Source organism: Molossus molossus, unplaced genomic scaffold (genome assembly GCF_014108415.1).
Source record: "Molossus molossus isolate mMolMol1 unplaced genomic scaffold, mMolMol1.p scaffold_m16_p_1, whole genome shotgun sequence".
Lineage (NCBI taxonomy): Eukaryota > Metazoa > Chordata > Mammalia > Chiroptera > Molossidae > Molossus > Molossus molossus.
In genome coordinates this window covers 241,544,588-241,572,378 of record NW_023425344.1, presented here as the reverse complement: position 1 = coordinate 241,572,378, position 27,791 = coordinate 241,544,588, and the positions used below count along the sequence as shown (strand labels likewise).

General features: G+C 39.9%; 1 protein-coding gene across 5 annotated transcripts in view; it reads left to right on the top strand.

Moving 5' to 3' along the window:
• UNC79 (unc-79 homolog, NALCN channel complex subunit) overlaps positions 1-27,791 on the top strand; it is a 238,396-nt gene that overhangs the window by 181,987 nt on the left and 28,618 nt on the right. For all 5 annotated transcript variants that reach the window (XM_036257786.1, XM_036257803.1, XM_036257794.1 and 2 more), the window contains 8 exons: positions 1,979-2,119; positions 5,382-5,420; positions 10,620-10,732; positions 10,816-10,901; positions 11,779-11,952; positions 14,894-14,962; positions 20,079-20,189; positions 26,262-26,366. In XM_036257786.1, the coding sequence (XP_036113679.1) occupies positions 1,979-2,119; positions 5,382-5,420; positions 10,620-10,732; positions 10,816-10,901; positions 11,779-11,952; positions 14,894-14,962; positions 20,079-20,189; positions 26,262-26,366 (838 nt within the window). The remainder of the gene's footprint in view (positions 1-1,978; positions 2,120-5,381; positions 5,421-10,619; positions 10,733-10,815; positions 10,902-11,778; positions 11,953-14,893; positions 14,963-20,078; positions 20,190-26,261; positions 26,367-27,791) is intronic.

Here is a 27,791-nt window from a genome sequence, read left to right as displayed (position 1 = left end):
CTCTCTCACATTGATACCCCCCCCACCCCCCACCCCCGCTCTATCTGAAGATAAATGCAAAAATGTCCTTGGGTGAGGATAAAAAAATAAAAAATTTGGATGAATGAAAATAACATCCACTTAACTAAGTATTCCTAGCAACAAATGCACACAAATAAAACCCCACAACCAGAAGCTTCAGATCATTAGTGTGGGACTAAGTTTGAGACTTGATCCTTATTCCCATTCTAGAGCAGAATCTGTTCTCTGAATCTCAAATTGGTTATGTCACTTCTTGGTTTGTCAGACTTCCAGATCCCCAGATTTCTTATAGGATAGAGTCTAAATGCCTTAGCTTATAAAAGGCCTATTTGATCGTGCAGGTATGACCTAGCCACTCTTCATCAGGAACTCTTTGCCAAGCCCCTCATCTTCTCCAGAGCATGCCTGGTGTGTTCTCTCCTCTGTGAATTCATAAGTGCCCTTCTGTTTATATTATCTCTGCCTGGTGAACTCCTATTCATGCTTCAAAACCCAGTTTAAGGCAGATACCGGGATTCCATAAGGCAGAATAAGTCATGCCATTCTCCAAGTTTCCATAGTATTTGATGCATCTATCTATTCTACCACTTATCACAGGATATTTTAATTGTTTACTTGTTAGCCAGTGCATGTAATAGATTGTGAGTTCATTAGGGACTGGGATACTTTCTTTTGTATTTTATACTTGGCACATAAATGCTTGTTCAGTACATATGATAAAGAATAAGACTTATAGGATTTCAGGTTTGGAGAGATCCCCTTGGGCCAGGGAGGCGTCCTGGTAAAGGTGGCTTGTGATGGAGAGGAGGGTGAGGCGGAAGGGGTTGGTGTGCAGATCCATGTACTGGCCCCAGCTGATGGTCTCCTGAAGACGGGGCGGTGCCTGAACAGCTGCCTTGGAGTGTCCACATGGGGAGCACCTCGCTGCTTGCAGAGGACTCCTCCTGGCTCCTGCGCTGGTGTAATCCCCCCATTGTGTTACCCTCCAGTCCCAGTCTTTCCTAGCTGCCTTCCTCGTTGCCCCTGTGCACATTCCATTTCTCTTCTTTCTAGCTACATATGTGAATCCTATATTTTAAAAAAGTTAATTTGTAAGGAAATTATATATATATATAATGATTTAGGAAGTTTTTGGATGGAAGGGTCACAACAGCGCCCATAGCTCAGGGTCCCTTGCTTTTCCCAGTAGACGTTCCCTTCACATTATAGAGCTGCCCAGCTGCAGCCGAGAAGAGCTTTGGCTTTGGTTGAGAGGAATGAAACTGAGCCTCCATTAGATACTGCAGAGAGCAGCCAGCCAGCTGCAAGTCACTTAAAAGCAGGTGCCATTGTGCTTCTCTGTCTCTGTCTCTCTCTTTGCCCCATCCCTCCCTTGGTGCCACTGTGTTTTTACATATTACCCTCGGTAGCTGTGGTGAGTTCGTAACACCGACCTGAGTGGTAGAGAAGAGATGGCCATCCGTGTCCTCCAGGCTTTCTAGAGTGTTCTCTTGCCTTGACTGTTTCTCACCCACAAATAGGACATTTTAAAATGTGAAAGCTTAGGAAAGGTTCCATTTGTGTCTAGGCATTTTTCATTTTTCATTTCAACAAATGGAAAAACATCTAGTTTCTGACTATCTCTAGCAATAATGTCACATGCTTAGAATCCCTCAACTGGGAGCTTTCAACTGTCAGTCCAGTTGGCTCTCACTGCAGTAGTTAGCTCATGTAACAGGCCAGATGTTTGTGAGCTGAGACAGTGTTTTCGGTGGTCAAAGCAAGCTTCCTGTCTCTGCCATGTGGGCTGGCCGCTGCTGTGTCTATGGTGAGGGTGGCGACGGAGCCTCCTACTTGTCATTAGAGTGACGCCCTTTGAGCGGCTCTTCCAACACTCACCAGAAGTGGCAGTGTGCGGTTTGTTCTGCATCGAAATCATTGTCGGCGTTCATGGAAAGCATCCCCGTTTTCCTTGCAGGTGCCACGACTGTGGGGCCATCCTTGAGGAGTACGATGAGGAGACGCTCGGCCTGGCCATTGTGGTCCTCTCCACGTTCATTCACTTGAGCCCGGACCTGGCGGCCCCGCTGCTGCTGGACATCATGCAGTCTGTGGGACGGTGCGTGTCGCCTTCCGTCGGGTGTGGTGGGAAGGAGCCTCACTCCATTTATATATTGAAGCAAAACCTACCAATTCAAAGGGGAAACATTTACTAACCTTATTGATGCTTGATATTTGTGGGATCGACTCAGACTAATTTTACAAACCGAATGGACCAAACGTTTGGTCGATGTCCCCAGCTGTGCGGGGCCGCGAGTGGCAATGTCAGAGTGAAGCTGGAGGAAAATGCACTGAGGAAACTGCTGTCTGTTACTTTGTGACGGGGAAGGGGACAGTGCTCAGAACTGTGTGTAGTGCAGAGTCAACACTGCATCCGTTTGAGATATTCTTACTGTTAATCTCTGCCTGTTTTAAGAGGGTGCTCCAGGCACTCTGAAATCTGGGGGTGGCTCACTTCATTATGCAGCTGGGCATTGGCGTGTGAGGGGTAGGTAGAAGTGGAGCAGTTTCCCATCCTGACTCAGGAAAAGGAAGGGTGCACACTTTTGGGGGACAGGGCCTTCAGCCTGGCCAAGGGAAGATTAAACTTAGCTGCTTTGAAAATGTTCATGTTAAGAAACGTCCACTTAGTAGATAGGGCCTTAGAAGAAAAGCGAAGTATTTCATGGATATGAGGGAAGTTCAAATTCAGTAACAAATTGTAGTCTTAGCATGAACAACTTATGGGAGAGGATCGACTTACAGGCCACATGAATGTATTACGTTTCCAGTCTGTTCGGTCGCAGAGCTGGGTGCTTCCGGCTGTGGGCAGTAGACCAAGCTCTCGCTCTCAGGGCTTCGTGGTGCCGTTGTTGAAGAGGACAGGGGTGTGTGGAATAACTGGGTAGCCAGACAAGATCGAACATGATGAAGAGGTGTAATGAGTGGTAGTGCTGTAGAAGTTTAGGGTGGAAATGATTTCTTAGGGAAGTTCTCTATGGGGGAGAAAAGGGGGAAACTTGATTCTGCAAATTCCTAGTATTTGAGGGAGGGAAAAGGATGAATCTTAATGGAGCTAAGATGTAAGCTTTTTTTTTTAGTGAAGAAATGCTGATTTCAAGTTAGAGACAAACAGGAAAGCATTAAAAACCCCTTGACTCTAAAATTATGTGACTCCTTTATCTCCCTTCCCCCAATTTTTCTGTGCCATCCTTAGGAGGATATAGTCAGAGGTGGTATAACTATTCTACCTTTCATATTTGCAAAGAGCCAATGTGAAAACTAAGTGATGAACACGAGGAAATGGAGAGATAAGAAAAGATGAATTATTTTATTTAAGCCTTTGATTATCAACTAATCATAACAATCGTGGAATAAATTTTATGCCAACTGTCAACTGTACTGTGGAATTGAGAATTTTTATTAATGCCAGGCCACAATTTCTACTTTCAGTACTTTTCAGTGTTAAAGCAGATAGAATTATTGTTGTGGTCTGTTATCAGCTCCTTGGCACAGCTGATCTAAGTTGTAATCGATACATAGAGGGGTTTTAATTTTTGTTTGTTTGTTTTAACATCAAGAGAAAATAAACCATGATTAACATGGCCAACTGTTAGGATGGAAACATGAGCTTTGAATAAAAGCAAAGGAGAAACAGCAGATACATTTTCACACACACACACACACACACACACACACACACACACACATTTAGATCTCTACCTCTTTTGGGTAGACTAGCAACGGACAGGAGGGCACATTTAAAGCCAGCTCCAGGATTCTTAACAACCTAAGCTGAATCAGCAAACTTGCCAAGAAGACAGATTCAGCAGCTGTCTGACCCAGGGCTTTCCTGCACGCCTCAGGTCCACAGGCGGTCCTGTGCATGTATGACCACTTGGCTCATTTATGTTAGTCCCACAGGAACTATTTCCAGGGTGTTCTAAGAGTATAGGTTTAGCAAAACCCTTTCATTTATCACCCAAGCCTTTCCATATGATTTTGAATTTTGCTTTCTATTTACATCCCTCTCAAAATTTACCCACCCTGCCCTGGCCGGTGTGGCTCAGTTGGTTGGACCGTTGTCCCATGCATGAAAAGGTCACGAATTCACTTCCCAGTCAGGGCACATACCCAGGTTGCAGGACCTGAGGCAGTCAATCGATGTTTCTTTCTCACATAGATGTTTCTCTCTCTTTCTCTCCCTATCCCATCTTCTCTCTAAAATAATAAAAACATATCCTTGGTTAAGGATTAAAAAAAAGAGTTTTAAAAAACTGTACCCACCTCTTTTTTAGGTACAGCCTTCAAGATCACATTTTCTGCACCCTTAATTACTGTTGAGTTCACTTGCCAATATTTATCTTTTCACTGAAGTGTCATTAGCATTAGAGGGCTCATGACCAAAGGAACCAGGGACGGTGGCTAGACCCTCTATTCCTCTCCAGATATGTTCTTGACTCAGCTCAGTCTCTGTGGTCTTCAGCGAATACATTTATACAATTTCTTTATTTGTTTCTTCAATATCTTACTGATCAAGGCATGTTTTTCTAAACCCACCAATTTAGTATAGTCTCCTCCTTTCTATATCTATAGATTATTTTCATGTGTACAGAACCATATAATTATACTTCTCAAAAATTGCATGTTATATATTGATTACTTAAACTAGTACATTTCTTAATATATATATTTTTTCATGTTTTAAATAAATGTTGTTTCCTAGAACAATAATTCTACATGCCTTAGTTTTATTCTGGCATGCTTCAGAGCAACCTTGACATCGACAATTTCTAAAACAAAATTGATTTATTTTAGAATCAGGCTTTTAATTGTAAGACTTAATTACAATTTCCAGTAACTATTAATATATTCTTTTAACTCAACAAATAGCTGACAAATACCCTTACTACCCATTTTATTATCTTAGAGAGACTTTTACAATTTGTGATTTGTTTGCGGTTAGGTTGCAGAGGTTGTATACAAAGAAATGAATTTTAAGTTGCGTTAATATGGGGACAAACTGGGTCAAATGCTGTCCTGATACCTGTCTGACCCAGCTCTAGAGGCCATTTGGCAGATTGGCTGGGTGATATTAAACCAACTTACCTGTATGCATTTCTGTGGGAATATCTGATTTGATGCAGAAATCAGGTCTCAGGAACTAGGTTAAGTTGAACTCTAGAGACTGACCAGCGTGTGGGCCTCCTGTGCCTGGCCAAGGGATTGTCAACAGTGTCTCTCCATCTGAACCAGAGCCACAACAGGTCCTATTGCAGTACTCAGCATTTCATCGGGAAGACCTAAGATAGTCACATGACTCTGTTTGCTTTATTTCCTAGGTTGGCGTCCAGCACTACTTTTTCTAATCAAGCAGAAAGGTAAGGTCCTAAAGTGAGCCTTTATAAATCTCACTTTCTTCTTGTCTCAGTGCTGTTCATCTCGCTTGTAAAACACCAGCATGGACACCGTGGAAAGAATATTGTTAGGCTCAGTTGCAGCTCCAGAGAGCATTCATCCATTTTCTGCTCACACCTTCATTCATTCGCTCATACATTCACTCGTTATGGTTCAGACATATTTCTAAGCCCATTCTGTACCAGGCATTGTGCCAGATACTTAGGTTTCAACTGGGAGGCGAAACGGGCATGATTCCTGCCCTTGTAGGCCTTACAGTCTATCTGGGAGGCAAACGTGAATAAAATATTTGCATAAGTTTATAACCTTAAACAGTGCCAAGTGCTATGAACAAAAAGTGTAGAGAGATGTGTAACATTCATTTATCAACAAGTCTTTATGGAGTGACCACAGGACCGAGGGGACGGTGCTTAACAGAACAGTAAATCCTGGCTGTCACAGAACTTACAGTCTAGTTGAGGAGGCAGACAATAAGAAAATTAACAAGAAAACTGGACAATTCAATATCATTTAATGTTAAATGCTATAAAAATAATAATTGAGTAAGCCAGGAGACAGAGAGTTACTGGAGGTAGTATGTTAGATATAATGGCCAAGGCAGCCTCTCAGGCAAAGTGGAGAGGCATCCATGTAGCGGTTCATAGAAGGGCTCTTCCAGGCAGAGGGAGCAGCAAATGCAAAGACCATAAGTCAGGAAAACACCTAGTGTATTTGGGGAACAGGACTAATGTAGGCTGGAGCAGAATGAACGTGGAAGGAGGGGTAGGGGATGAGAGGGAAGAAGTAATGGGGAGGCCAGGCCAAAGAGCCCAGGAGGTCATTACATGAAGTCCGACTTTTACTGAGTGAAGCAGGGAGCAAGGAGCATTGTGACCTAACTTGTGTTTTGAAAGGACCCCTCTGGCTTCTGTGTTGAAAACAGGTCATGGAGGAAAATAGGTCAAGAATAGAAGCAAGGAAACCAGACTGGAGACCTTGTGCAGGTGTGAGATAATAAAGGCTTGGTTTAAGGTTGTAAGAAGTAGGGTTATATTCAGGAAATATTTTGAAAGTAGAACCAATGGAATTTACTGATAGATTGCATGAGAGAAAGAAAATAGGCAAGAACAACTCCCAAGTTTTGTCTGAACAACTAGATGGATGAGTGTGCCATTTACTAAGACGGGCATGTCTGGTGAGAGACCAGTGGGGACATACAGGCAGGCCTGATGTAAAGGAGGGGAGAAGGAGAGAAGGGCTTCCCTTAAGAAGTAATATTTAAAATAAGATCTGAAAGAAAAAATGAATTGGGTTTAACTGTGCAAATAGTTATGGGAAAAGCATGTGCAAAAGGTCCCGAGATGGTAAAGAACATAGTGTGTTGGAGAAACTAGGAGAAGGTCCGTGTGGTTACAGCACAGAGATGCAGGTTCCTGCTGAGATTGGCCTGTCACATGGTACAATGCTTATAAACAACATTGAATATGTTGGGCTTTCTTTTAGCAGCAGTGGGAAGCCATTGCAGTATTTTTTTAAGCAGCAAAGTGTGTGTGTGTGTGTGTGTGTGTGTGTGTGTGTGATGTAGAAAGGTTACTTTGGCAATGTTGGAGAGAAAGGACCAGAGGAGAGCGGGAATGGATACTGTGTGTGACTTTGGGCACATTATCTCTATGCTAGTTTCCTCATTTGTAAAAGAGATATACTAATATATGACCTTCTTGTGCCAGATGGGTATTTAAGGTCCAAGTGACACAGTTTATGTGAAAGTGTAACTGTAGCAGGTCCTACAAACATAAGATAGTGTTGTTGTTATCACACTTCTATAATTTAAGGTTTTAGGAATGTTTACTCTTCTTTGTTGTGCTCTAGTTAGTCACAGAATTTTTTGTTTTGTTTTTACCTTTTTCTCTAACATTTTATTATGAAAAATGTTAAGCATACTGCAAAACTGAGAGAATCTTATAGTGAGCACTCATAGACCTATCACATAGATTCTACAGTGAACATTTCACTTGCTTTATTGCATATCCAACCATCTCTCCACCTTTCTATTCACCCATCAATACATTTTATTTTTGGAAGCATCAGATATTGGCATACTTCCCCCTTAAATTCTTCAGCAAAGTTATCATTAACTAAAGTTTGATTTTTACTTACTTTTTTTTCTCCTAATACAAAATTTACATAAAAGAAAGTATACATATCTTAAGTATACATTAACCAAGTTTTGGCAAATACATACACCTGCATAACCCATATACCTGTCAAAATATAGAACATTACCATCACCCCCAGAAAGTTCTCTCATGCACTTCCCAATCTTCACCCCCCCAGAGGCAAACACTGTCATGATTTTTTTCCTCCACAGAGTTTCATATAAATGGAATCATACTGTATATGCTCTTTTGTGTCTGACTTCTTTTACTTAACATAATGTTTTTGCGATTCATCTACCTTGTTACATGTATCAGTGGTTAGTTTCTTTTTCAGAGCTGAGTAGTATTCCATAGTTTATTTATTCATTTCCTATTGAGGGACATTTGCATTGTTTTCAATTTGGGGATATTATGAAGTTGTTTTGACCATTCTTATAGAAGTCTATTTGTAAACAAATGTTTTTATTGTTCTTAAGTAAATACCCAGGAATGGAATTGTTGGCTTACAGGATAGGTTTATGTTTTATTTTGAGACACCACCAGAATTTCCCTTTAAAGTGGTTGTACCATTTGGTATTCCTACCAACAATGTATGAGACTTTTGGGTCTTCCACATCCTTGCCCAAAACTGGTGGTGTTGGTCTTTTTAATCTTAGCCATTCTAGTGGGTATCTCATTATAGTTTTAATTTGCATTGTACTGATGACTAATGTGGTGGAGTATTATTTTCAAGTACTCTTCATAACCCTCTGTAAATCTTTTCAAATCCTTTGCACATTTTAAACTGGGGTTTTGTCTTTTTATTATTGAGTTGCAGGATTGCTCTATATGTCCTGAATACCAGTCCTTCACTAAATATGTTTTGAGAATATTTTTACCCAGTCTTGCTTGCCTATTCCTTTTCTTAATAGTATATTTTGATGAGAAGTCTTTAATTTAGACGAAGTCTAATGTTTTAAAATTTTAAAACAAATTATAATTATTGCTTCCTGTTATTTGTCTAAGGAACCTTTGCCTATCCTCAAGTCAAGAAGATATTCTCCAAAGTTTTACTCTAAAAGTTTTATGATTTTAGCATTTATATCATCCATCTCAAATTAAATGTTCTTGTGTGTGGTATGAGGTAGTGGTTGATGTTCCTTTTTATCCATGTAAAAAAAAATGACTTTCTCTTTACCCATTGGATCATTTTGCTGTCTGTTAAAATCAAGTACCATATCAGGGTCAATCTATTTCAAGGCTCTCTATTGTGTTTCATGGATCTATATGCTGATTCTTGAGTTGGCACCACGCCGTTTTGATTACTGTAGTTATATAGTCAGTCAGTCAGTCCTGAAGTCAAATAGTGTGAATCATCTAATTTTGGTCATCCTTCTCAAGAAGATTGGTTTGGATATTCTAGGTTCTTCACATTTCTATATATGTTTTAGAATAAGCTTTTCAATTGGGAAGGGGGCCCTTCTGAAATTGTATTGAAACTATAAATGAACTTGAGGATAACTGATATCATAAAAATATTGAGTCTTTCATTTCATGAACATGGTATATATTCTCATTTCATTCAGTCTGCAGTGTTTTGTGGTTTTCAATGTAGAGGTATTGCCTGCCCATCATTCATTAAATGTATTCCCCAGTTTTGTTTTAATAATCCCAATGTAAATAGAATTTTTAAAAATTTAAGTTTCCAACTTTTTACTGCTGGTATATGAATATACATATTGATATTTTTGTATTAACATTGTAGGGTAATAAGCTAGGTTCACTTAGTGGTAGTAGTTGCTTTAAAGCATTTGTATGTAAAAAATCACATCATCTGTAAATAGTGACAGTTTCACCTCTCTCTGAATTCTATGCCTTTTATCTTATTTCTAGTTTGATGAGTTTTTGTTTTTTTTTTAAATCACAAATGTATGTTGAATTTTTCAAATGTATTTTCTGTACCTATTGAAGTAACTATATGGTTTTTGCCCTTTGTTCTTTAATGTATTAAAGTCTATTGATTGCTTTTTGAGTATTCAGTCTTTCTTACATCCCTGGAATTATCTCTATTTGGTCATGGTCCATCATCCTTTTTATTTGTAGTTGGATGAAATGTCCATGAGGACTCTTGGTCTGTCTTTTTCTTTTTTTCCTCATTTCTTTTTCTGTTCCTTCTTGCTTTTTATGTTTATTTTGTAATAACTTTATCTGATTTTAATTTTAGGGCTACATTAGCCTCATAAAATAAGTTGGGAAGGGTTCCCTACATATTGAAAGAGTTTGTTATGTTCGGTGTTATTTCTTCCTGAAGAACATTTTGACCTACAAGTTTGAACCAGCATTTCAGGGTTTAGGCACAGTTTAGGTAAGAGGCACTTTTTACCAGTTATCAACTTGAGCTTTTTGATTTCTTCTTTCTTCCTTCTGGCAACTCACCCCCTAGTCACTCTGGGGACATCTTTCTTATACATTAATCTGAGGGGCAGGACCACACCATCATCCCTTGGCTCCCTCTTTTGACATGCAGAGGTGGTACAGAGGGTAAAGGGGGAAACCCACACATCAAAGTCCTATCTATTTCATAAGTACCAACTCCGAATGCCCCGCCCCCAAATCTTCCCAGCTCTCCCATTAGGAATGAACATCTCCCTCCTAGTATTTTCTCTCAGAGGAGCTCTCTGTTTTTAGCCAATGACACTTTCTGGGGGATCTTGCTGATAATCCTGATCCTGGGTTCTAGTCCTGACTCTGCCTTTCTCTGGACTTGTGGCCTTTGAAGGTCACGTTTTCTCTCTGGGCCTGGAAACACTCATCTGTACACTGGGGTGGCGGAATTATCCTGGGACAACCCCCCGGCATTTCCTGGTTCTCTCCTCCTAAAAACTTACTAACAGGATTCTGTGTGATTAGAATATTTCATCTCTCTGATAACAATGACAGTGAGATAGTCCATAAGGGGACTGGTGCGGGTAAATGCCTGAACTCTAAATAAGTCAGCAAATAAATACCCCAACTCATGCTGTCCTTTCTTTCCCTGCCCAACCCCAGCATGATGGTTCCTGGCAACGCGGCGGGGGTGGCCAAGCAGTTCCTGCGCTGCCTCTTCCACCAGCTGGCCCCCAACGGCATCTTCCCGCAGCTGTTCCAGAGCACCATCAAAGGTACTTCCCCGCGGGGAGTGCGGCCCTCGAGCGGCTGGTCGCCGGCACGCCAGCCCTACTAAATGTGACCGTTCACTTTCCAGATGGGACTTTTTTACGGACCTTAGCCACGTCTCTGATGGACTTCAATGAGCTGAGCTCGATCGCCGCTCTCAGTCAGCTCTTGGAGGTAGGTTTGTTCGGATGATACGCTGAGCCCCCGCTGAAATCCCTGCTGAGGAAGAAAGTCATTTAGTTTTAAAAATTAAATTAAACAATTTTCATTTTAATGTAAATGTAAAAGAACTAAAAGTGTAAATATTAATTTAAAAAACGGCCAATGCACAGGCACATGTCAGTTAGACATTGCTGTTTTGCATGGATTTACTATTTATTTAAAGCTTCTGGACGCCCTCCACCAAAGGGTGGATGCCAATCATTGAGAACCCGCCTCCAAGAACTTCCCGCCTTCCCAGCTGTGTGGCGGGTAGAGCTGTGCCCACTGTATCGTGAGACTGGGATTCAAGTGTCAGTTTCACTTATTCGTTGTTTCACAAGATTTGGATTAAAATCCTACTTATTTGATGTATTGCGAGACTTGAAGTCAATTCTCAGCTCCACTGTTTTTTTGCTGTACTGCCGGACTTGGATTCCTATTTCAGGTCCTCTTATTAGCTCCCTCAATTAGCTTGGAGTGTTGGCAGATTGCCACAGGGACTTTACTATACCGGTCATTACTCTTAGTCTTCGGCCAATAGAGGTTCCCACAAGCATCATTCATTGTGTCTTTTTAGCACCTAACCACGCAAATTGTAGATTTCTAAAAGGTGTTTTTCTTGCTCACATTTCACCTTTTTTCACTGAGTCAAAATCACAGCTTTTCCTCCTAAGTTTGTCTGAATGTGTTGATTTTTCTCCATACTCCTGCTAAATGCTATGATGACCCTGTGTAGTAGGCACACAACACAATTATAGCCTGATTATGTGCTTTTAAAAACTGATCTTTACCAAGCTACACAAATTCCCATGCTGTTTCAGCAGTTGACCACCTATGCTTTTGTTTTTAGGGTCTAAATAACAAAAAGAATTTACCAGCAGGGGGTGCTATGATACACTGTTTGGAAAACATTGCTACCTTCATGGAAGCTTTGCCCATGGATTCTCCTAGTAGCCTCTGGACCACAATCAGCAACCAGTTTCAGACCTTTTTTGCCAAGCTGCCTTGCGTTTTGCCTTTGAAGGTAAGTTGAGCCCAAGATTTCATTTTAAATTACCTATTTCTGTTTGCAGAAATCTTGTGTGATTTAATGTTTCATAAAGGGCTATATGGAATCTCTGTTAGCCATGACTGGAGAATATTATTTAGGTTGTTCTCCCCAAGTGTTACAGAATGACCGCTATACACAATGGGCATTTTGACTTGAGTGGTTTCATGTTTCCAGTTTACTCAAACAATAAAGGTCAGGAAAACATTAGATTGTGTTCATCTAGAAATTTTTCTCAAGTGAATATTAAATAAATACATAGGTACATAAATAAATAGTTTTGTCTACAGCGAGACCAGACATACTTTGTAAAGCTTCAGTTTTAGAGAATTATCTAAATGGAAGTGATTGCTGTGTATTTGTGAATACAGTGCTCGCAAAGCCAAGATGATATTCTTGACAGCTTCCATCCTTCTCTCTCCAGCCCACCCTCCAACAACACACATACACACATACACACACACACACGAGCGCCTAGTTGGAAATCTGATAGCCTAAGTGACATTTCAACATGAGCCAGATGTGAAACAGAATCCTATCCTGTTAAAGCTGGAAGAGACTTATAAAAACCATCCTTTCCGATGTCCCCAATTTCCAGATGGGGGACTACAAATTCAGAGAGGTGGTGGCAATGTGAGGATTAAAACTCAAGTCTTCTGACTCCCAGTCCAGTATCCCTTCCACTAACAGACTTCTCAAGTCCTTCTAAAGCAGGGATGAATGGAAGGCATCCAGGTCTCATTTGCAGGGAGAAAGGGGTGTCTGGCAGTGGCCATTTCTGTCTCTGAACCTCATTTGTCCCACAAGCTTTTTGTACTCGATGCAGATCACAGATAGAAAGAAGTATTCAGTTTGTTAATGAATCACTTGTTAATCTGACAGGTGAAGTTATATGTCAGCAGCACCTCTTATAAAATGAGTATCACATGTATGTAAAATATTTTATAAAGACCACCACCTCTGTTAATACCTTTTTCCAAATTGGCAGATTTGGGAAATGTGACCCCCACCTATGTTCTGTGAGGATGATCATTCAGGGGCCCTTAGCTTGGTGTGTGCTGCTTTCTTTGAGTTTGTGGTTACAGTGAGAAGCAGGAATACCGACATCTTTACTGTCTCTCGCATCCTTTGACTCTTGTCTACTGACAAGTCTGGAGTAGCTGAAAAAATTCAAGCAAAGAGAGTTAGTACTTTGAAATCGTGTATGTGTATAGCTACCGTATATAAACATGTAGGAAATCAGGTGCATGCATTTTAACTTGGCTGCATGGAACCTCTCTAGGACCAGAGAGCCATCCAGGGCTGTTTTTTGCTTAAGAGAAGGGCTGGGGCCAGCCTGGCGAATTCCAATGCCTATAGGCTGATGCTGTAGTCAAAATATTAAACTTGAACACTGACCATTTGGAAGTACTGCCAGCTGCTAAAACTGGTAAGCCTAATTTGTGACATTCGGCCCTGCCCATAGGGACCCTGACTGCCCATAAAGGTGGAGTGAGATAAAATAACAAGGAGAATTGAGACCCTTGCGAACTGGAAAGCACCAGTCCCTTCTAACAGAGTCATCTGCTACTGCTCTCCAGTCAATTGTTACAGAGGGAATGCAGGCCTCATGCTGTCATCTCCCCATGTTTTCCAAAATGCTATTGCCTGATTTTTAAAACACTACAGGGACTCAATGAGCAGCCACTTTTCAGCCCTTGGTTCAAAGTAATGTAAATGTCACATCGCCTCTGATGGGTATTGAGCAGATTGAATTGACCAATGTCTCCCTTAGGAAGTAATTGTGGAATACTTTGAGAATGTGTGTGAAAACTTGCCCTGCTGGATCAGGTCTGGGCCTGCCTCTTATCTTCTGCTTTGTTTGTAATCTCTGGGGAAAATGTTAAGCCATTGAAAACTCTTCTGTAGTAAATTCTCATCAGTTTGGGGAAGTGGATTACTAACTTTAGTGTGTATCAGTGTCCCTGGAAACTTGCTACAGAACAGCCTCCTGGGCCATGTCCTGAGAGCTTCTTATTCAGTAGGGGTGCGGCCTGAGGATTTCCATTCTAACAAGTTTCCAAGTATTAGAGGTGCTGCTGTCCCAGGGATTATACTTGGAAGTACTGACCTACTTTGTACTTTCTTAAAGAAGTTACCATTGTACCTAGCTGTAGGGACTTAAATGTAGACTGCTATTGTGTTATATTTATAATGTTAAGTAATATTGTTTTTTCTTGCTGTAACATTTTCCCCCAGTCCCAGTAAGCTCAATTTAAAAAGTACGTTTTCATATGGAACCTTGACAAATACAGGTCTAGTAAATTTGTGAGACATAATTTTTTCTTGTAGAAATTTTACTGCTTTCCCACAGGTTTTTGTCATGTTTAGTATGCTAGAAAGGGCAGATGAAACTGGTTTTGATTTGGATTAATAAGCCGAATGGTTTTAAATTGATGTAAGTTTTTTTTTTTAGCATGACCTTTTACAAATTAGTGTATCTCTGTAGAGTTGGGCACATTTAATACCTATCTATCCACCTATCTGTTAGTCTGTCCGTCTGTCCATCCATCTATCCATCCATCCATCCATCCATCCATGCATCCATCCATTCATCATCCATCCATCCATCCATGCATCCATCCATTCATCATCCATCCATCCACCCAGTTCTTTACCCAGCTCTGTCTGATTTAATTTTAGGGCTACATCTTGAGGAATAGTTTAAGAACTATGTTTAATTGTTTAACATTGTTAAATAAATTTCTTTAAGCCTGAGAAAAATCTTTTTTCAATGTAAATATATGGCATGGAAGACTATAAGGAGGCAGCTATAGCTCAGATTTTATTTCCTAAAATAAATGCCTATAGGAAATCTATGAAGCAAAGCTATATCAAGAAGGGTACTGACTTTTACTTTCTTCATGTTTGTTCACAGTGTTCTTTAGATTCCAGTTTGAGAATTATGATTTGCCTCCTGAAGATACCCTCTACCAATGCCACAAGGGTATGTATGTTTCAGACAAACATAACCAATTGGTATTTAGTTATCTTTTAACCTGAAAAGAAGTTTATGTAGCAATACTGAAGACATAGTTATTGCATACGGAATGCTTTACTTTCAATCTTCTTGATAGTGTCCAGTGTGAAAAGCTCCAATATATCACAGTATCATTTTTTTGTAACTGGTCCTCTTAGTTCTGGGCCATGTCCACCAGGCCTTTTCTCCAGACTACGAACTAGGTGATCCTTCTAAACACATTTCATTGCATTAACTTCTTGTATTAAAAACTGATCATTTCTCATTTCTTTTAGGATAATGTCCAAAATTTCTTAATATGGCATATAAGAAGGTACTTAATTAACTTTCCAGTCTAACCTTTTCAATTTAGTCTTCAGCTACCTGTCCCATCCCCTATGCCTCCTGCGTACTTTCAGAATCATCATCATCATCATCATCATCATCATCATCATCATCAAAACAACAACCACTGTTTTTTAGCACTTACCATGCAGCAGGCATTGTGCTAATTGCTTTACACTTATAATCTTATTTACTTTCATACTTCCTTGATTTTGCTTAGGCCATTTCCTTTACCCAAAATGCTTTCTACCCTTGTCGGTGGGGTGAACTTCCCATTCTTCAAAATGAGAATTTGAATTTCAATGAAAAAATGCTCATATTCTTTGTAGCAACTTCCTTCCATATCAGGTCCCATAATACTTGATAGCGCTCTCTGAAGTAGCACTTACATTGTATTGAAGTCTCCCCAGGGAGACTGTGAGCTTCGTGAATTCCAGCACTGCGTCTCATCCACCTTTGTGTTTCCGGCTAAATTTCTGGGCTGTATTATGTGCAATGGTACAATAGTTTGTATCACAATGTCTTGTAACTACTAGTTAATATACCAAGAAGGAACATTTCCTATAACTTTTTACCTTGAACATACTTTCTTTCATAGACTCATGGTTTATGCTGGAAAGTTGCCAAGATATCATTTGGTCTAATCTGTTCATTTACAGATAAGGAAAGAGGCTCAGAGAGATGACATGTCTTGGCCAAGGTTGCTAAGCTAGTTAGTGGAACCTAGGTCCTTTATTCAAGTTCCTAGATTTTTCTCTTGTACCATATAGCCCCATCACCATGCTTCTTTGCTAGATAAAAGAGCAACTTTCTATGTCGACTTGAATTGAGTTTTCTTTTTTTTCTTGGCAAGTAAGGATGCGTTATATATCAACAGAGACATATTCCTGTCCCCATTCATCCATCATCCAAGGCAACAACATTTATACAGATCAAAGAATGCGGAATCAGACTTCCGGTCAAGATGGCGGCGCAGGTAAACGCGGTATCCGTCCTCCCACAACCACATCAAAATTACAACTAAATTACAGAAAAAACATCATTCAAAACCACCTGAAATCACGCTGAATGGAAGTCCTACAACTACGGGATTAAAGCAGCAGCCACACCGAGACTGGTAGGAGGGGCGGAGGGGACAGGCTGGTCCCACACCCAAGTGTGGCGGATAAACATCAGGAGGACACCTCGGCTGGGAAGGTCCTCCCTGAGGACTGAGGGGTCCCCATCCTACACCAGGCACCCTGCTCAGAGTTCCAGTGCCAGGAAGAGAATCCCCATCACTTCTGGCCGGAAAACCAGCGGGAACTGAGGCTCAGGGAAGCTGAGGCGGCTGGAGCCCCAGGCAGCTCCTTAAAGGGCCCGCGCACGGACTTATCGGACTCACTCCCTCTAAGCTCGGAGGGGAGGCAGCTCGAGGGGCACCAGAGACATACAGGGAAGAACTGAGTTGTCTGGCATTGGAGCGAGGGCTGGAGAGGGGGCTTTCTCCGGGACAAACGTGCTGTAAGAGGCCTTTGTTCCTTTGGTGAGCCCTTCCCTGGGGAGGCAGACAGTCGCCATATCTGGGACCCCAGCAACCTGGCTCACACTGTTTGCTTCACCCTGGTGACTCCCTGAGGTCCCGCCCCACCCAACTTTCAGGCCCACCCAAGCTGTTGCCAGTTGCTGAACTATAGGATTAGCCTGTCTTGGATCCTACTTCAGGTTTTCCTAAATTCTTTCAAACAAGCAGCATCTGGTCTCAGCTGCCCCATACCTCTCGTTAAGTAATACACAGAAACAGACACAGGGAGGCAGCCAAAATGAGGAGACAAAGAAACAGGTACCAAATGAAAGAACAGAACAAAATGCCAGGAAAAGAACTAAGCGAAATGGAGATAAGCAACCTAACAGATGCTTATTTCAAAATCCTGCTTATAAGGATGGTCAATGAACTTAGTGAGAATCCAGTGAACTTAGTGAGGGCCTCAAGAGCATAAAAAAAGACCAGTCAGAAATGAAGGATGCACGGTCAGAAATGAAGGAGGCACTAACTGCAATAAAGAATAATTTATACAGATTCAGTAGTAGAGTAGGTAAAGCCAAGAAGCACACCATTGATTTGGAATATAAGGAAGCAGAAAACACCCAATCAGAGCAAAAAGAAAAAAGAATCCAAAAAAAATGAGGATAGTGTAAGGAGCCTCTGGGACAACTTCAAGCGTGCCAACATTCGTATCTTGGGGGTGCCAGAAGGAGAAGAGAGAGAACAAGAAATCAAAAACCTATTTGAAACAATAACAGCAGAAGACTTTCCTAACTTGGTGAAGGAAACAGACATACAAGTCCAGGAAGCACAGAGAGTCCCAAACAAGATGAACCCCAAGAGGCCCACACCAAGACACATCATTATCAAAATGCAAAAGGTTCAAGACAAAGAATCTTAAAAGCAGCAAGAGAAAAGCAGTTAGTTACCTACAAAGGAGACTCCATAAGACTGTCAGCTGATTTCTCAAGAGAAACTTTGCAGGCCAGAAGGGAGTGGCAAGAAATATTCAGAGTGATGAAAAGCAAGAACCTACAACCAAGATTACTCTATCCTGCAAAGCTGTCATTTAGAATCAATGGGCATATAAAGAGTTTCCCAGACAAGGAAAAGCTAAAGGAGTTCATCACCACCAAACCATTATTATATGAAATGTTGAAGGGTCTTCTTGAAGAAAAAGATAAAAAATATGAACAAACAAAATGGCAATGAATACATTAGCTATCATTAATTGAATCTACAAACAAAATGAACAAGCAAAACAGAAACAGAAAACATTTTGTTGGTTGCCAGATGGGAGGGTGCATGGGTGAAAAAAGTGAAGGGATTAAGAAGTACAAATTGGTTGCTAGACTGACAAACCTCAAAGGGAAGAGAGTTGTGGGGTGGGAAGAAATAAACCAAAGAACTTATATGTATATATGCATAACCAATGGACACAGACAACAGTGTGAGAAAAGGCAGGAGGGGGGTGGGAGTGGGGAGGAGGGGGTCAGTGGGGGAAAAATGAGGAAGATTTGTAATACATTCAACAATAAAGATTAAAAAAAAGAATGCTGAATCAGCCATACTATTTCAAAGAGGATTTTTAAAAAGTTATTTTATGTGGAAAGTACTACATGGATTTATGTGGGGAATACAAACAAATAAAAGACATAATTCCTATCCTATATAAAAGATGTAATTCCTAACATGTAACAGATTCATTTTTATATCACTAAGGAAAAGAGATCTCAAAATACTCATATTCTTTGATTTAGTTATTTATTTTCTAGGAATTTATTCTAAGGAAGAAAATGCAAATGCAAATATTATACAAAACCTATTTATTGGGATGTTATAAAATGTGACTTTTGTGACCATTAAAATGGATGATTATGAAGGATTATATACCATTGGAAGTTAGTTTTGTTATTATATTAACAAAATGTAGGATTATATATGTGTAAGATTTCAATTTATGAACTTGTGTGTAACAGAAAAGGGAAATGTACCAGAATGTTATCACTAGGTGGCAGGATTATGGATGACTATTATTTCCTTATTTGTACTTTTTACAGATCCTGCATTTACACATTGAGTGTGTATTACTTTTGTAATCCAGACAGTTAGGACTATAGAGGTTGAGAAATCGTAAAAATAATGGCATGGACGTCTTTTGGAGTCCAACTGAAACAATCCTGTCTTCCCTACAGAGCAATACTGCCTCTGGAAAATTGCCCTGGAATTTGGTTTTGAATTCCATTCCATAGCTGTATGGCTTTAAGCAAGTTACTTGCCTACTTAATTGCCTCGGCTGCAGCATGGGGATACTAACGCTTCAGTGATGGTGCAGATTTTAGCTAATAGTGATGGAGTAAGGCCTTCCCTTTGCCAAGTGCTGCTTTACATACATTATCTCCTTTAAATGAGGCCATTCTTATCCTCATTTTGCAAAGGAGAGAACCGTGTCTAGAGAGGTTAAATAATCTATTCAAGGTCACAGGGAGCTAGAGTTTGAAAACATGTGTGTGAGACTCTAGACTTGTGTCATTAACTATTGTAACTTACTGTCTCCCCAGGATTGTTGTAAGGAATTTGAATAAGATAAACTATATAAAAGTATCTAACTCTGCCTGATACTTAGTAGGTACTCAATAAATGTTTCTAAATGGTTTCAGAAAGCATATGAATTAAAACTGACCCTTTATGGGTGGATTTCAGAGGGGTAAACCAAAACTGACAATGCCTTTCTGATGCTAAACATTGTCAGGAAGCTGGAGCATGATGAGTTTTATCTAAGCTAATAGTGCTTTGGTGCTCACACGCAAGGGTTGGCTTGTGCTATTTAACTGAGATGACAGGGTTCTAGAGAAGCTGTATCTGATGAAGCCATAGAGGCTTGGAGGTTCAACGAAATAGAGTGGAGGATCTAATGCAAATCTGTAGAGTCCTGATTACTGGGGGTGCACATGAGGATGGGATTAGAGTTAGGTAGGTTTACAAATGATGCCATCTGGAAAACATGGCTTTTTAAAAAAGCAATAAAATGATTAAATCATGCCCTTCAAGCCACTGATGGAAGGTGCAGTTCTGTTCTTAATAGCCTACCAGGGTTGCTGCAGTAGCCACATGGCAGTAGGTTTTAAATACAAAGAAAAGAGTGATCCCATTAAAGTATCATAAGATTGTATGTAATACTTTTTAAATGAAAGAATCAGCAGTTGATTTTATTCGGCCCCAATCTCATTGCAGAGTTTGTTGGAACCATTTTCAAAACTGCTCAGCTTTGTAATTCAGAATGCTGTCTTCACTTTGGCCTACCTGGTGGAGGTGTGTGGCTTATGTTACAGAGCTTTCACTAAGGTAAGTGTGCATATGTGTGTCAAATCCCTGTTAGGTTAATTGCTTCAATATAGTTTAAAATGGGTAATTCTAGTGAGACCTAATAAATATCATTGGAAAGAAACACTTTACATATATTTATAAAATATCTTAAATAGCAAATTTGGAGGATTGAGGGTCATATAGTTTAGTAGAGAAGAGGTATTCTGAATGAAATGAGATAGTGATCTAAATGACCTCTTAAAGTCCTTTTCAAATTTACCCATGATTGTCCTGGCTGGTCTTCTCGGTGGTTAGAGCATCGGCCTGCGGACCAAATAGTCTTGGGTTTGATTCTGGTCAAGGGCACGTACCTTGGCTGCAGTTTGATCTTGGCTTTGGTTGGAGTCCTGCGGAAGGCAACCAATCATTATCTGTCTCTCACATCGATGTTTCTCTCTCTCTCTCCCTCCCACTTGATCTGAAAATCAATGGCAAAATATCCTCAAGTGAGGATCAAAAAAAAATCCACCCACAATTAGTGGGCAAGCCTCACTACATATTCTTTTGATACCCAAAGTAGAAAAATATTGGGTTGTCAATTTGTAAAATCCTGTGCAGAGCTCCTTAATTCTCATTTGTCTGTGTCCCCAGGTCTGGGTTCTTGGCCTCTGAGATTGTAATCTCATCTCTTGTCATTTTACCTTAATTCTTCCTCAGTTGCATTATCTTTAGTGTCCCCTGCCCCACCACTGAGGAAGTGGAAAACTACTGTCTGCCCAGTGAGTACAGGCAGCCTAGTTGGAGCTAGTAGACACTAATGGGAAAGAAGGAGGCATTTCTGTCCTTACGAACAATGCACAAATCATTATCTTGCCCAATTTCCAAGTTTTCCAAGTTTATTTTCAATGGGGTCTCTGTTTCTGCTGTTTTCTTGAATATTCAGGATACTCTTTTATTCATGTTGTTCACTTCTGTAAGCCCTTTATTTTCCTCATAAAAATCTAATTTTATACCAAGGTTTATATTCTATTTAAAACATTCTTGTCTCATTTCTTTCCATTGTGTGTCCATTCTGCCATGTCAAGTGTTCCGTGATAACATCTCTTTAGTCTTTCTGATTATAAACCATTACTTTGCCTGGAACGATATGTTTTCTAACTACCAAGATGATCAGCATTTTGTCTTTTTTCAAATTCTTCCTGAAAAATAACTTTTTTTTTTCTCTTAAAAAAATCAATCTGTAGGACACAGCACCAAATAAAATGAAAAGATACTCTATATTTAGAAGTCACTTTCTTTATGTTTGACTTGTTTAAATTAATGCATTTTCGTAGAGGAAGACCCATATGAGTTTGTATTTTCTGTTGTCTACGCTAGGTATTGATTATAGGGGACCTTCCACCAATTTGAATTCAAGATATTCTTGGCTTTGAATATTCATTATATGTTACATCCCCTCATAACCTATCATAACTTTAGGGGCCTCCCTTTCCCTGTTGTCATCTACCCTTTCTCATTTTTCAACTTGAAATGAATGTTACTTATAGAAAGCTTCAATCTAGGGTGTTTCCATCTTCCTCATAGATAATGAGAAACTATAAGAAATAGTTACATAGCAGTACCTAATCAAGACTTCCCCCTATTTAATCAAAAGAAAAGGCATGGAAAGGCAAGGGATCTGGAGACTTCTCTTTCTGCCAGTCTGGCAGCCTAGATAACCTTAAAACTGTCCTACTTAAACACTAGAAATGCTGGATGAAATAAACATGATTTTGGGAGAGCTAATTTTATAAAAATAAAAAGAGAAAAAAATGAAGAGGGAATTAAGAACCAGAGTGGTAAGCATATAAGCTGATATTATATAAGTCTTGGGGTGGGGCTCGGGGGGTTGCTTGTCTTGGTAACTTAGTGGCTTGAGTTTTAAAGCCCACACAGAGGAAGGAGATGAGGTAGATGAGGTCTTGGGACTATTTCAGGCTGGGAGTTGGAGCTGAGTCATTCCCAGCAGAAAGTCTGAACCCTTGGTAAAAGGGTGATTTGGAAAGAATATATTCTTATATGGAAGTGACAAAGAATGGGATCTGTCTGAACCTGGGAATTGAGAGAAAGATTTATAGTAACCTTGAGAATGAGTAAACATGAATCTACCTTTGAACATGTTTAGAGTTTGATTTATAATACCTACATGCTCTGTGAACCCTCATGCAAGTAATAGCATTGGAATGTCTGGCAGAAGCAAACTTGAAGTCAATCCTCAAACTTCTCTGGAGGGATATACTTTCAGCCTAGGCACAACAGGATTTCCATACTTAAAATCCTAATGAACATGAGTTCACAATCTAAAATTATAAATTATATGAAGAAATAATCCACCATGAGCTAAATTAACAGAATCAACAAACAGCAAGATTATTGTCCCTAAATATTTCCAATATTAGAACTATGTAATTGAAACTATAAAAACATTCTTTAAGTGATAAGCATATAAAGGATGAATTAAAAACATGAGCAGAGGTCTAGTCACTTAAAAAAAAAAACAAACAGAAAGATTTGAAAAAAAGTAGAAAATCTAGAAATGAGAAATAGTCATTAATATAAAAAATTTGATGGACAGGTCAAACAGCAAGTTAGACATAGCCAAAGAGGGAATTGGTGAAATGGAAAATAGAACTGAAGAATTATATAATATGCAGCAAAGAGGGATAAAGAGATGAAGACTCTAAAGAGAAGATCTAACATGTATCTAATATGTATTTCAGAGAGGGAAAATAGGCTTTTTTGCAATTCTGGAATTGATGGAAGTTATTAATGCTTTGATTCAGGAAACACAGCGAGCATTAAAATTTTACCTGCTCATGAAATAGTCTACATGAGTAAGATACAACTTGACAGGAAAATCAAGACAGATACAATTTTTTAACAGCAACTAAGAGAAAAGACACTGTATAAATAGACTGGCAACAAACTTCTCAACAGCACAATGGAAACCAGAAGATAATGGAAAAACATCTTTAAAATTATGAGAAAAAACAAACAAAACAAAATACTGTTTACCTGGAATTCTCTACCAGCTAAGCTATTGCTTAAGAGTGAAGGCTGAATAAACTATTAGTAATAATAGAAATTTCCTAATATATTTTAAATTGAAACAGATACTAAAAGATGCATTATGAAACCAAAAGACTATTGATACCAACCAGACAAGGACAATGTGGACAAGGAAAATTATAGACCAATTATACTTCAGAGATGCAATATTTCTGAAGGAATAGTAGCAAATTAATGCATTAAAGCTAAAGCCTCGTGACCCAGTGAGGATTTTCTTGTAATGTAATAATGGTTTAAATATTGGAACATTTGTTTATGTCACCGTGTTACCAGATTACTGGAGAAAAACTTTTATCAATATCTCAGCAGACAAAAAAGAAGTACTCTGTATAATTCAACATCCATTTATGATAATTCTTGTCAAACTAGGAGTGGAAGGAACTTCTTTAACTGGACAAAGGTTGTTAACAGAAGCCTCTAGCAAACATTATACTTAATGGTGAAGTGCCAGCAGTAATCCCTTTAGAATCATAAGTAAGACGAGGATGCCCATTATCATTGCCTCTATTCACTGTGGTTCTGGGTGTCCTACAAAGTTCTGTAATATAGGAAGAAGATGAAATCAAACATACACGGATTAGAAAGGAAAAAGAAAATTCTCACTTTTCGTAGATATGTGATTATAAATTAACCAAAGAGAATCTATCTATAGACACCTTTTTATAACTTTTATAAGAAAGTTCAGCAAGGATACTGGCTACAAATGGAAACCACCTACCTTACTATTCAGCACAAATTATTATAAAATGTATTTTTAAAATGTCATTTATTGTGGCAACAAAAAATCTAACAAAATGTGCAAGAACTTTATGGAGATAACCAGAATTTTTTGTTACAAAACATTAAATAAATAGAGACAGATCTCATATTCATGGATAAGGACCCAGCATAGCAAAGAAGCAAATTCTCACAAAATAAACTGTAAATTTAATATAATTCTAGTGAAAATCCTAGACTTTCTCTCTGATAAGGGTGGGCTAGATAATTTGAACCTATCTTCTCTTTTAACTTAAGAAGTTAAAATAAAGTGAACAGAATATTTTCTGAAAACTTCTTAAAAGCATCACAGTGCTAACCAGATATAGCAAAGTTCCCAGCTAGGGTCTGGGAGGGCACAGAAACGCGGAGATGTGGGCCTGGCACTGAGGGCATTGTTGCCCGGGGTGGTTTGCCCATCTGGAGGACGGGACTGAAAGACTGAGCTGCAATTCTGGAAGATTTCAGGCTAGGGGGACAAAAGTCACAATCCAGAATCTACCAAGAGTTTGATACACCCCCACCCCGTGCTCCCGCCCCCCCCCCCCCCAGTTTTGGTCGGAACCACAAAGTACAGATAACCCAGAAGTAAGCTTGCCCTCATGTGGACACAACTGAATGTCAAGTTCTGTGGTGGCCTGAGAAAGTACAAGGCTCATATGTTTATTAAGGTCTCTGGACCTCTGGTGCCTCCATGTACCTGGCAAAAACAACAGAAAGCTCTTTGGAGGAAGATAGCATTTCAGGCCCCAAATTAGCATTACAAATACATTTTTAATAAAGCATCCAGCATGCAGAGATAACCAGACCTACGAGGAGGCAAGATAGCATGCGTGAGAAAGAGCAGAAAGAAAAGGCAGTGGATACAAACCCACAGGCTCTCCAGGTACTTGATTACGGTCAGGAAAGGACACGCAGGGGGCTTCTAAGATGCTTACAATGTGCTTTTTTTTTTACCTGGATGCTGATTACACAAGAGTTCAATCTATACTAATCCATTTATCTGTACACTTATGTTTTATGTACTTTTCTACGTGTGTATTATAGTTGACAATAAAAAGCTTACAAAACAATCTAGCATTCCATTAATAGGAGGACAGACCAATCAATTTGGGTATGTTCATACATAACATATTATTAATCCATTTAGTTGAAAGAACTAGAGCTGTGTGTATCAATAGGAGCTAATTTCAAAATATAATGTAGTGAAAAATTGCAAGTTGCAGAAAAATATACACAATGTGTTATCATTACAGAAAGTTAAAAAATGCAAAAATACTGTTATACATTATAACGGAGACAAGTTGTGCATTACATTATAATATTATTTTATAATTATACATTATGTTAGAAATTTTAAAAGTAAGCAAATACATATATATACTATATATAATACATATGTAGTAAAAGGTTTGTCAAAACATACATGAAATAATAAGCACCAGATTCAAAATAGTGGCTCCTTCAAGGAAGGAAGAAAGAGCAGGGGACACTGTAGAGGTAGCTTCAACTGTCTCTGGTGTTTGATTTATTGTAAAAAAATGTAAAGTCAAAGCAAAATGTTGCAGTTTAACAAAGACAGGTGGTAGTACATAATATATGTCATCTCTCTGTTTTTCTGTATGTTTAAAATTGTGCACTTAAAAAATAAGTTCCTTAGCGAGGATACGAGATCCCAGCGGTTCTCAACCTGTGGGTCGCGGCCCCTTTGGGGGTCGAATGACCCTTTCACAGGGGTCGCCTAAGACATAATAGTAGTAAGATTGCAGTTATGAAGTAGCAACAAAAATAATTTATGGTTGGGGGTCACCACAACATGAAGAGCTGTATTAAAGGGTCGCGGCAGTAGGAAGGTTGAGAACCGCTGTAAGCAGTTGCATATGTTTCTCCCTAGATCATTTTCTATGGAAAAAAAGAGCTTTTGGGTTTGTTTAATTTATGCAGTTCTGGGAACCTATATAATTCCCTTTGAGTAAGAACCACATCCTGTGGTGTCAGTATTTAAGAGCTAGCCTATCTTTTTCTCGTCCATTAAATTATGTGTTCTCGGTAATCTTATTACACACATGCAAATACCTTTTTACATTTTTTCTTTTTATTCATTAAGGACAGTGCATTATGCATTTTAAAATGCTGGGTTTTTTTTGTTTTTTTCTGATCTGTGAATCTGTTAGAAGCTCTTTGACATAGATCTGTTCTAAATGAATTTTCAGAAATTGCTTACCCCTTCCCTTTTGTTGTATTCAGGAGCGGGATAAACTGTACTTGTCTCGTAGTGTTGTTCTAGAACTCCTGCAAGCCCTGAAGCTGAAATCTCCGTTACCAGACACGAACCTCCTTCTGCTGGTCCAGGTAGGCTCGTGCCTTGTTTGCAATGCTTTCATGAGGTCCACTTATGTTTGGAAAAATTAAGGAAGGTGTGGGGCATATGCACACATCCAGGATTTCTGCACCTGTTATGGGCCAGGCAGTATGCCTTACTTTATCCTTACAGCCGTGCGAGGCGTTGGTTCTGTACCGTAGATGAGGAGACGGAGTGAGGCTCGGGGGGTTCGGTGACGTCCCCCAGATCGCACAGCTGGCGTAGGAGAGCCAGCCCCTGACCCAGGTCTCTTCATGGCGGAGCGCAGCCTCGTCAGGCCCTCCGTCACCTGCCCAGGTTACTGGAACAGCTCCGAGCTTTGTGTACTGTCTTCATTTCTCCCCACACCAACCCAGGCTTCTGGCTTCTGGCTGCCTGGAGAAATTTTGCTAAAATTCTGCTTTTTGTCAGATCACACCCTCTGCTGAAAACCTACAGTGACCTTGTGGTGCCTGAACTTCTGAGGTTTTTCATTATCTGGCCACGTTTGACTACTCAGCAGTACTTCCCATGACAGATATTTACTGACCACCTATTTTGGGCTAGGTTCTGGGAATGCAGAAATGTAAGAGCCGTAGGCCCTGTGCTGATAGTGTGCTGACCATTGTGCAGTCTGTAAAGTACTGTGGAGGAAGGAGTGGCCAGCTCAGCCTGGGAGGTGGAGGAAAGCTCATTAAGCCATTTTGAGCCCTGACCTGGCCCTGGTGCTAGGGAAACAGAGATGAATAAACCATGGCCCCTTCCTTCCAACTTTAGTATCTGGCAGGTGAAGTCGACATGTAAACAAAATTTCCACCGTAGTGCAATGGGCACAGTAGCGGAGGTGTGTACTGTGGTGTAGAGAAGGGAATGTGTTTGGCTCAGCAGTTAGAGCGTCAGCATGCGGTCCAGAGTGACCCAGGTTCAGTTCCCACTAAGGGCGCGTACCTCGGTTGCAGTTTGTCCCCGGCTCTGGTTGGTCGTGCGGGTGGCAGCCACTCAATGTGTCCCTTTCACGTCGATGTTTCTCTCTCTTTCTCTCTCTTCCTCTCTTCCTCTTTCTCCCTCCCACTCTATCTGAACAAAAAATGGAAAAATGTCCTCAGGTGAGGATAAAAAAAAGAGAAAAGGGGATGTGTGGACCTCGAAGGGTGCACAGAAACTGAGGTGTTTACCCAGGAGAGGAGGAGGAAGGATACCAGTCATTTATCATTTAAAATCCACTCCTTGGTCCCCTTCCTTAACTACCATATACTACTAATCCTTAGGACCAGAGCTGAGTTTTTTCTCAGAGCCTCGAGATTTAGTAAAATGTTTGTACACTTTCAATGAAGAATGGTCTTCAGTTGTCTTTAAGAGCTTTTGGGGACACATCAAAGCTCTGTGAGAGCGCTGATGGCTGGCCATGACAGCAGTGGATGCTGGGCATGATGTAG